Source organism: Cicer arietinum, chromosome 6, assembly GCF_000331145.2.
Source record: "Cicer arietinum cultivar CDC Frontier isolate Library 1 chromosome 6, Cicar.CDCFrontier_v2.0, whole genome shotgun sequence".
Lineage (NCBI taxonomy): Eukaryota > Viridiplantae > Streptophyta > Magnoliopsida > Fabales > Fabaceae > Cicer > Cicer arietinum.
The window spans coordinates 10409883-10420964 of NC_021165.2; the positions used below are offsets into that span (position 1 = coordinate 10409883).

At 29.4% G+C, this 11082-nt stretch overlaps 2 protein-coding genes across 5 annotated transcripts; both read left to right on the forward strand.

The window, feature by feature from the left end:
- The first annotated feature begins 362 nt into the window (after positions 1-362).
- LOC101499602 (uncharacterized) lies at positions 363-5760 on the forward strand. Of its 4 annotated transcripts, none has more exons than XM_012716871.2 (5): positions 363-673; positions 904-1089; positions 1258-1515; positions 2883-4541; positions 4811-5760. In XM_012716871.2, the coding sequence occupies exons 1-5, from the start codon at positions 637-639 to the stop codon at positions 5458-5460; spliced, it is 2790 nt and encodes a 929-aa protein (XP_012572325.1). In that variant the 5' UTR covers positions 363-636; the 3' UTR covers positions 5461-5760. The 4 variants fall into 4 exon arrangements, with proteins under 4 accessions (XP_012572325.1, XP_004504383.1, XP_004504384.1 ...); XM_004504326.3 differs by having other exon boundaries at positions 364-673; positions 2877-4541; XM_004504327.3 differs by having other exon boundaries at positions 364-673; positions 1273-1515; positions 2877-4541.
- A 1190-nt stretch (positions 5761-6950) lies between these two features.
- Positions 6951-7337, forward strand: LOC101489650 (uncharacterized). The gene has a single exon (XM_004504378.1). It carries the CDS (start codon positions 6951-6953, stop codon positions 7335-7337), a length of 387 nt encoding a protein of 128 aa, XP_004504435.1.
- The last annotated feature ends 3745 nt before the right edge of the window (positions 7338-11082 follow it).

An 11082-nucleotide genomic window follows, 5' to 3' on the forward strand; every position in this document is an offset into this window, starting at 1 on the left:
AAATGCATTAAAAACAAAACAAAATAACAAACTTGGATAATGAAAGGTTAATATTTTGGGTGTAGTTGGTAGGATTTAGCTGCTCCGATCATCTCACCTTAAAAGGGACGGTAACACATATTCAAGGCATTTAATAATATCATTAGTTATTTTTTTGACTAATCATATATTTCTCAAATTTTGAGAATATTTAATTATTACTTTTAAAAGAAATGTTAAAAAATTGATTAATGTGATATTAATTTTTATTTAAGTAACTTATAAATTATTACCTAAAGACTGAAATACCCTTTCAAAGTATACAATACAACCGCTGCAAGTGGAACAAACATATAAAAAGAGAAGCGGAGAAACCTGTTACATGAACAGTGGCATAAGTTGTCTCTCACGACTCACATGATGTGTGGGGGCCCTATTTTTTTCTACGGTGCTGTTTTTGTTCCAAACCAAACCAGTACTATACTCTACACTCTACACTCACTCCACTAACACTACACCACTCTCACATTTCTCTTAACAATATTCGGTTTTTTTCCTTCCATTTCATCAATCTCTCTCTCTCTTTCTCCATTATCTTCTTCTTTTTCTCTTTGACTTCTTCCTTTCTTTCGTTGACTTTTTGTCTTAGTCTTGCAAATGGATAACCAAGATCAAAGAAGAACTCACATTCCAGGTACTACCTACTTTCCTTTTTTTCTCTCTTTAAAGGCTCTTTCTGCTTATCCACATTTTTTTTCTTCTCTTTTTATTTTTTTATATTATTTTTTTTTCGAAATTTCTTGGTTTTGGTGCTTTGGTGTTTTTCATACGAAAAGTCCTTATTTTTCTAGGTTTTGGAAACACTGTCTTGCTTATTTTGAGGTTTAAGGTTTTTGTGTTTTTTCTTTCTTGTTGATGTTGAAGGAAACGAGAATCATGGAGTTCATGTTTGTAACAAATGTGGATGGCTCTATCCAAATCCACATCCTAGTGCTAAAAACAGGCGTGCACACAAGAAGATCTGTGGAACCATTCAAGGTTACAAACTTGATCTCTCTCAGGAACAAACCCTTTTCAACGCTTCAGATGATGATCACAAAACACCACCAAGTGAGTTATAGTTTTCTTCTTATGGACATTACACTTTTACAATGTGCATTGTTTAGTTTAACATTACTATCGAGTAATAGTTCCAAATCAACTCATTCTAACTGATTTTGACTTAACCATATTGAATTCCAAAATAGAAGGTTTGTTAATGTATTCATATTTTTCTAGGTTTGGTTGTGTCAGGTTCAAACAACGAGAAGGGTAATGATGGAATGAATGAATTGTTAGGTTCAACCAAGTTCTCTAGGGCCATGACAATGAGATCAGAAGATGATGTGTTTTCAGATGCAGCTGCTGAATTTTCGGATACAGGAGTTAAGGATCGTTTGCAACAACAAGATAGTCTGGACTCAGGTACTGATGTAGAAAGAATCAACAAAAAAGAACAAACACATTCAGATTATTCCGAGTACAAAGATTGTAGTGGTAAGAAGATGGGTTTCACATCACTACCTCCTTTTATTAAAATTTCCATGGCTTTAAATGTGTTTTTGCATGATGTTTGGATACTAAGTTGGATGGTTGCAGTTTTTTGTAAAATAGTTAATTGAGTTAATCTGTTTCATGGTAATTGGATTATAGTGTTGCCTTTACACTTGCATTTTTTGTTTTAAAAATAATTGAATCGCTCTACTTAGTTCTGCTTATGCAAAATTTTATATTGGAATCTGAATCTATTTACACGATTCCTACATGTTGAGCTTGCCAATACAAACATGTTGCCTTATTTTGGTCAATGGAAGCTTTCCTTTTTAGAAGTGTTATTTAAGCCTCAGAGCTTTTGAATTTGTTTGTTACCTAGTTGAAAATTTAATGACTTAATGCTTAAGGGAAAGGTTTGGTACAACAACAAACTGTTGTTGGCATCTATTTTCATAGTGTGTTAAAATGTGGTTAGTTTTGCAACAGCCTCTCACCTCCCTTTTTTCAAATGAAAACTGAATTTTATTTTTCTCTTCCAATAAATTGTTAGAACTATTGACTGGTTGGTTGAGAAGGATATTTTCAAATTTCCAATTTATATTGATTTGGCTTTTCTCAAATGGGAGACATGCCTTAAAGTGAGAAATGCAGAGTTATAACTACTGATTTGAAAATTAATGGAGTATATTTTAACATATCATAGTTGTGTGTATGCAAGTGCATGTATTTTGTCACAATTTCAAAATTTGACATCTCTCACATTAGGCGAGTCAAACCCAAATTATGAGTACTTAGGTTTCAACTATTTAACATTGTGAGTTGTTTGCTTCTGTAAAATTGCATTGGAATTTTGTATTGATATCAGGTAACGATTTATCAAACTGTCACTAATTTTGAATGTAAAGCATATCTTGAATACTTAATTAATTATTGAGGCTGATATTTTGTATTATTTTTTAAATTTTAGTGAACTAAAAAATATCCAAATAAACACAAACTAGGATCTCTAAATATCTCTGTCCTTAATTGCTACAGAATTCTTGTGAAACCAATTTTATGTATCTAATTTTTTTTCTCAAACATTCCTACTTCTTTGTTGCAAGCACATTCAAATTGAAACAAGAAAATGAGAGTTTCCATTTGTTTAAAACTTTTGAAAGTAAATTGATTCAAATATCCAGAGTAGCAGTAGTATATGCCTTAAATGCCAAAAGTATTTTTATGATGAAGCACAGATAACTATACATTTATTTCATGAAAATCTACCAACATTGAATAGCCAATTTTTTTGTTGTTATATCTCTCTCACTCCAAGATTTGTTTCTTATCTGTGGTTTTATTGTGTCTGATATTTGTTTTCGCAGCTGCAGATATGAGTCCATTAATTGTCAACTCGAGCAATGACTGCCAAATTGAAAATCCTGAAATTCTGCAAAATGAAAATGTTGAAGCGGGAAATATAGTTGGGTTGCAAGGTCAATTGTCAGGCTCCTCCTCTGTGGATCCATTAACAAGTTCAGTTGCAGATTTGAATACCGAAGAACTGTGTATTGTGTACGGTGATGGCTTTTCTGGTTTGTCAAGTGATGAGGTAAAATCAGAAAGAGACATGGTTGAAATTGTGGAGTCGACTGATGACATTGTAGGCGAAACATGTGAAGGAGCTTCTGAAATAGTAGTTAGTAATTCAGTTTTCTTGGATCATGAAGTTGGTAATCTGGAGGAAAAGAAGGGATCCGAGTTCCTTATTTTGCTGTCTCAAAATGAACTTCCTCTAGAAGTAAACTCATCTATAATCACAAACGAGGCTCAGGAAGAATCTGCATGTGCGGTGCAGTTCACGACTTGTAGAGATGTTGAGGTTTTGCAGGAAAAGGAAGACATGAATATTAATATTGATCCACTTCATGTGCATGATGATACACTTGATGTAGCTTATCCTCAGAGTGAGTCATTGAAATGCGAGGAAGATATTACCAAGGAAGATAATTTTCATTTCAACACAAGCCAATTGAGCGATAGAAGCGGTGTCCTTTCTTCAGATATGCATGTTATAGGTAGTAACACGGAGACTGAAGACATACTTGCTGAAGATTTCGCTGATGCTTCTGTTGTCGAGCTCGCAACTGAAACTTATCAAAGATCACATGAAATTGGAGCGTCTATGAAAACTGAGATGAATGAAAATTATTTTTCTGATGAGCGAGGATCTGATGACATTAATGAAAATTCTCAACCTGAAGGTAGTTTAATAGTCACATCAAATGAGAGTCGGAAGGAGGTGTCCGTTGGGTCTGCGAGAACAATCAACATCAACAATACAAGTGATCATGTGAAAACCACAACTGAAATAAATGATGTATCTGTAGATGGAAGGGATGTTGGAGCTAATGTGGAAAATGGCACTGAAATTATATTGAAAGATTTTCAACCTTGTGACCTCTTGCAATCAGAAGTTGAGCAATCAAATGACTTACGGAAGAATAATAGTGATGATGCCAGTGAAATGGGTAAAATTGAACGTGGTATAACTGACGCTCAATGTAAAGAAATGCCTAAGTCTGCGAACAGTGATTTTGAAAGTCCGGTTATTTCAGATGTTGTAATTGATGGACCTGCAAGAAAATCCAATGGCACAAATATAGATCCAGTATCAGCCATAATTGAAGATGAAATCAATAGCAATATCAAATTATATGAAGAATGTAAAACATTCGCTGGTACCGCTGCTGATTCACATGAAACACGAGAGGTACAGCTATTAGTGAAGGCTACAGAAGACCTTCCCGGCAAACACACATCACATTCTTCTACTAATACTGAGACTTCTGCTCTACATGATTCTGCTTTTGAAGATAATTCGGGTCGAGAGCCTGATGGAAAAGTGTCTAGCATTACTGATGTGCCACTACCTTTTGAAGATCAAAGCATTAATAACTTGGTTAAACCAAGTTCACTCAGAAATGATGCTTCAGTTGAATCTGGTAGCCAGCGTGACAGTTTGGATGGCAACTGGGGATCTGGTTCAGGTATGTACACCATTGTTTGGTTTTTGCAATGCCAATAGCAATGGTTTATTCCCGATAAAAATCTGCAATATTTTATCTGTTATCCATTAATCATTGTGTTTTTTTCTCTTCTTGTATAATTGATTGTGTGTCCGTGCGTTTTTCATTGTACGAAGGTGGAGTGAAAAGTGGCTATCTTTTTTTTCCTTGCCGCCTTGCATTATTATTCATTTAAAGCACTAAAGCAGAAAGAATTTAATGATTTTTTTTTCTTCGCGATCCTTAAACAGTTTTCTCGACACTATCTGATGCACCAGCTGTTATTGATGCCAAAACTTTACCATCCACCGGCTTGCTGGCATCAACAGAAGCAGGTAACTCAAACTCAAACCTCCCACAGGCTGCACCTGCTGATAGACAGCTGTCGGGAAAATCAGAAACGTTTGAGCTGCCATCTTTCACGACATTGGTTGAATCTATCCGTGTGGCTACTAGTCCTAAAGGTGCCGCTGCTTCTGAAGTCCATAGCTCGCAACAGTCAAATTCGACTTCACAAGCCGGTTGGTTCCCTACACTGAATCAAGTTATCAACGTGCCTGAAGGAAAAAAGAAGAACGAAGAAATAACTGCCAAGGTAAGAAACTGGAGCAGCAGTAAAGAGCACACACCTCTGAAGAGTCTCTTGGGTGAGGCCATTAATAGCAACAATGCGAAATCACTGAAAATGGAAGAAAATAATGGTTCTGGATTGACAACTGTTAACTCGATTCTGGGTCCCGAGTCGCCTTCAAGTCAAGTGCTGAAAGGAGAGGCTGCAAATGAGTGGAACTCACCAGCAAGATATCCTGCAAACATCAAGAGAGAAAAAAGGAAGTTGAAGAGTAGACCATTTTGGATACAATTGGTTTGTTGCACAACAGTGGATCCTCAGAGAAGGTAGAAGAAGAATGGAAGATTGTTATTTACTATTGACATGCTAGTATTTGCTCTCTATTGTTTTTTATAGATTATAGGTGCATATTTTAATGTGTCCCATATTATTCTTGCCAAGCTTCCTAGGAGTTTACTATGTATATGACCATCTTATGTTTTTATTTTTATCAAGTGGGATCTAAATTTGGTCTTAATTTGTGTAATGTGTCATCTTAATTTGGTCTTAGACTCTTCGGAATTTGGATGACAACATGTAGACATGAACTACTAATGTTGCGTATGGAATGCATTTTTCCATCAAAATTAATTTAATAGTATGAATTTAGTTTAATTTAATAAAAAAAATTATTTAAAATTAATTTAATCTAATTCAATAATTAAAATCAACTCACTTATTAACAACATTATTAATTGAAAATTAATTGGAAGTTGAATTCAAGCATGCATGTTTACAGCACGCAATCGAACATGCATATAAATCTACAAGTGACTACTCAAGGTCACAAATCAGAAACAACTACTTAAGGTTTTCTTTCTCACTCTTTCATTTAAACCCTAAAAACTCTTTAATCCCTTTTCTTTTCATCTCTTATTACTCACATTGATATTTATTATTATTATTATAACCCTAAATATTATTATTTCTATATCTTGTACCATCATTATCTATAGTTCTCAATTCTATCTTTTATCTGAATTTTAAATTTAGATAAAATCTTTTAGTTAGAGATAATGACTCTATAACTTCTTTTTTATTATGAGACTAAATAAAAGGAGATATGGTATTCATTGCTGTTATTATTTTTAAAAAATAAAGATACATAATTTTTTTGACACAACTATTGTCAACAAACTATTGTGGATAAAATAAAATCAACCAATTTTAGAGTGAAAATACTAAAACATAGATAAGAACTTTAATTATAAAGATAAGAAAAAGAAAATAAATCATAATTATCGGAGAGATCCAAATACATAAAGTATCAACCACCAATATATTTCTCCATAAAAAAATAAAAATAGATTTGATATGTTTTTCCTTATTTTTTTTTTATCCAATCTTAAGTTGTTATGATCCATGAAATCCTATAAAACCATCAGCATACCAAACAAATTAAACAAAACTCATAAACACTAAACCAAATTATTGTTTACCTCTCAAACACTTATAACACATCTATGGGTTTTTCCTTCAACCTAACCGTGATTCCTATCCTTGAATCATTACATTCCTTCTCACCAACAATATTTCCTTCTTTGAATGGTACCTTCTCCATTCATTTTAGTTACAATCACTCAATTTTTTCTTCTACATCAACTCCTTATTTTACAACTACTACTATCGTCGATGACTACTTCTTCATCCCTAGGGAAATCTTATGCAATTGTAATGCACAAACAATTATGGAATTTAATCAAAATACTCTCTTGTTATATCACATGTTCCGTTTTATGCACCCTTATACATTAAAAATCGTTCTACCTAAAATAGGAGACATGGCTAGACGAATGGTTGCATTCAACACTGAACCACGTGGAATATTGGAGATCAATGTGTTGCTTAATGTTACCACATCAATTGTACTAGAAGAAGAAAACTTAATGGAGCAATATCATCATCGTGATTATAATATTAATGATCAACAAAATGTGGGTTCCTTAAAGAAATCTGAAGTTGATCAACCTCCTTCTTGTGATTCTAAAGATCCATGTTCAATTTGTTTGGAGGAGTACGGTAATGGGTCAAATTTAGAACTCGTTTATACAAAATGTTTACATGTTTTTCATAAAGAGTGTCTTGACAAGTGGGTGAGCCGCTTTAGGCCTCATAACGTGTTGGGTCGGTCCTGTGTCCATTGTGTCGATCTAAGATATTATGAATGAAAAAAGGATAAAGGACGATTAAGATAATATGAATAGAAAAAGAATAATTGATGAATTTAGTTGTTGTTATTTTTTATTTTTTTAGTACCCTAGTTTTTTAGTGTTCTTTAGCTAGATTATTAGATATGCAAAATTGAAGTTTGTATTAAAAACATTATATGTGTGATGGAGAAGATCTTATGATTTTTTCATGGAAAATTCTTATTATTCTATTTACCAAGCCAAATATCTTTGTTTTAATTACTAAATTATTCTACTTTTGGTAATTTTTGTTTCAATGATGATAAAAATAATTATTGTATGTTGCATCTAATTAAGTCAAAGAATTATCATGAAGAGAACGATGAAAATATTAGATCTATTTGTTAAAGATTTTCTTAAATAACTTTTATAGTATTTATCTTTTTGTTATAACATTTTTTAAAAAGAATTTAAAAAAATTTAAAATAAAAAATTGGTTAATTACTAAATTATTCTACTTTTGGTAATTTTTGTTTCAATGATGATAAAAATAATTATTGTATGTTGCATCTAATTAAGTCAAAGAATTATCATGAAGAGAACGATGAAAATATTAGATCTATTTGTTAAAGATTTTCTTAAATAACTTTTATAGTATTTATCTTTTTGTTATAACATTTTTTAAAAAGAATTTAAAAAAAATTCAAATAAAAAATTGGCTTAAATAATTTATTTTAAAATACCATTTGAAGTATTTCATCTACTTTCTACAACTTTTATTGGATAATGAGTTTTCAAAAACTTATTATAATGAAAAGCTATTTTGATTTACTATTCACACAAATAATTTTTTGTAAGATATATTTTTTAAAAAATGTAATTTTTATCATGTTAAAATCTACAATAATGAGTATCTAAGTTATTAAATAACAAAATTACTTTTTTTAATTGGTAACAAATAAATCTAAAAAATCTTTATTATTTTTATAATTTTTCATAAAAAATATTTTAAAAAATATAAAATCAAAATTAATTTTTTAAAATGTTAAACAAGTAGATCAATTAACGATCCTATTCTAAATATGCAATGTTTTTTTTTTTTTTTTAAAAGCATTGTCATGTAAAATTTAAACGACTATGACTTGCAAAAAGAATATAATTTTCTATATTTTTTTCATAAATAAAACGAAAAACAATGTTACCTTGATTTACAATTTTTTATTTTTATTTTGAAATAACCTTAACTTATAATTAAACAAACAAAATTTGAAGAATACAATCTCCTCTAAAGTGTCACTTTTCAGTTGTATTGATCCACAATAAATATATTTGCAAACGAGAAGAATGAAATTGGGTGAACATGCTTGAGTTTGACGTTGTGATTTTGAGAAAATATTGTTATAAATTTTACATATATTTTCAAGTTTTAAATAAAATAATTTTATATATTAAATAAGAAACATAAAAAATATATTTTATAATATAAATATTATTAATTTATTTTAAATGTAGTAATTTAAAATTTAGTGGAACACTTCTTTTTCTGAAACCTACTACTTTCATTTTTCACTTTTTTTGTCTCATTATTTTGTATTTTAGTAGTTAACGAAATATATGTTAAATAAATTATTATTGATTTGTATTTTAGTGTTTAATAGAATATTAAAAGTGGTTAATTATATGAAATTATACATGTGTCACACAAAAATATCTCAACTATCAAAATAAAAAATTACAAAAAAGTTAGAGAAAAAAAATTGTATCATAATATAAATACAAAGAACAATGTTAGGATATTTAATATTGTGTTAAATTTACGTGTTTATATATTTTTTTTATTTTTTTATTATCAAGTTAACATCAATGACATAAGTTTTATCATCTTTACGAGATGTATTATTCATATCTAGCTCTCAATTCTATTATTACTTTTAATTTTAATTTTAGAAAATACATTTCAATTAGAGATAATGACTTATAATTTCTTCATTATTATACTAATAAATAGAGTTACGGAATTTAATGCTGTTCTTAGTCTTAAAAGAGAAGTTATAGAGACAATATTTTTATTAAAACATAGATAAGCACTTTAATTATAAGAAGAAATAAACAAATCATAATAATGGAAGGGATAAACAAACATAAAAATCTATCACCAAGATATTTATCCATAAAAAAATAAATAAATAGTCTTGATATGTTTCTCATAATTTTTTTTATTCAATTTGAAGATGTGATGATCCGTTATATAAAACCATATAGTAACCATTAAAAAAAATTGTTAAAGTTTTTTAGGAATAGTAGAAGATTATTTGGTGTTTGTACACTTTAATAAAAATTATATTTTTTTTAAATATTCCTTTTAAAAAATAATTTTTAGGAGAAATCATTCAAATATTTTATTTTAAACAGTTTTTATATTTATATTCAAATTCTAAATTTTTTTAAAGGCGGTAACAAATAGATGAATGTTAAGTAATTATATTTTTTTTAAAATAATTATTTAAAAAAAATCTTAACAAACGTTCCTACATTAATTGAAGGTTGGATTTGACTTTGAAAGAATTATTAACTTGAAATTACTTATAAGTCTAACATGTGACATGTTGCAAACTTAAATATTTTTTAAGATTGAGTTTGACCTTGATGGAAATAAGGTATGGTCTCTTAGACTACTTCAAAGCCTATTTCATTTTAATATTTTTAAATAATTAATCAGATATATCTTTAAATAGACAAATAAGTTAACATAATTATGAAAAAAGATATAATTATGAAAACAAAAACATTATTTTTTAACTTCAGAATTTATTTAACCCTAAATATTATTATTTCTATATCTTGTACCATCATTATCTATAGTTCTCAATTCTATCTTTTATCTAAATTTTAAATTTAGATAAAATCTTTTAGTTAGAGAATGACTCTATAACTTCTTTTTTATTATGAGACTAAATATAAGGAGATATGGTATTCATTGTTGTTATTATTTAAAAAAAAATAAAGATACAGAATTTTTTTGACACAACTATTGTCAACAAATTATTACTGATAAAATAAAATCAATCGATTTTAGAGTGTAGATACTAAAACATAGATAAGAACTTTAATTATAAAGATAAGAAAAAGAAAATAAATCATAATTATCGGAGAGATCCAAATACATAAAAAGTATCAACCACCAATATATTTCTCCATAAAAAAATAAAAATAGATTTGATATGTTTTTCCTTATTTTTCTTATCCAATCTTAAGTTGTTATGATCCATAAAATCCTATAAAACCATCAGCATACCAAACAAATTAAACCAAACTCATAAACACTAAACCAAATTATTGTTTACCTCTCAAACACTTATAACACATCTATGGGTTCTTCCTTCAACCTAGCTGTGATTCCTGTCCTTGAATCATTACATTATTTCTCACCAATATTTCCTTCTTTGAATGGTACCTTCTCCATTCATTTTAGTTACAATCACTCAATTTTTTCTTCTACATCAACTCCTTATTTTACAACAACTACTATCGTCGATGACTACTTCTTCATCCCTATGGAAATCTTATGCAATTGTAATGCACAAACAATTATGGAATTTAATCAAAATACTCTCTTATTATATCACATGTTCCGTTTTATGCACCCTTATACATTAAAAATGGTTCTACCTAAAATAGGAGACATGGCTAGACGAATGGTTGCATTTAACACTGAACCACGTGGAATATTGGAGATCAATGTGTTGCTTAATGTTACCACATCAATTGTACTAGAAGAAGAAAA

Bases quoted from the DNA above. Each gene is read 5' to 3' on its own strand.
- LOC101489650 (XM_004504378.1), top strand. From the start codon at position 6,951: ATGGCTAGACGAATGGTTGCATTCAACACTGAACCACGTGGAATATTG.
- LOC101499602 (XM_004504326.3), top strand. From the start codon at position 637: ATGGATAACCAAGATCAAAGAAGAACTCACATTCCAG. The intron at 1,090-1,257 runs GTGAGTTATAGT...ATATTTTTCTAG, and splicing joins TGATCACAAAACACCACCAA to GTTTGGTTGTGTCAGGTTCA. The intron at 1,516-2,876 runs GTAAGAAGATGG...TTGTTTTCGCAG, and splicing joins CGAGTACAAAGATTGTAGTG to CTGCAGATATGAGTCCATTA.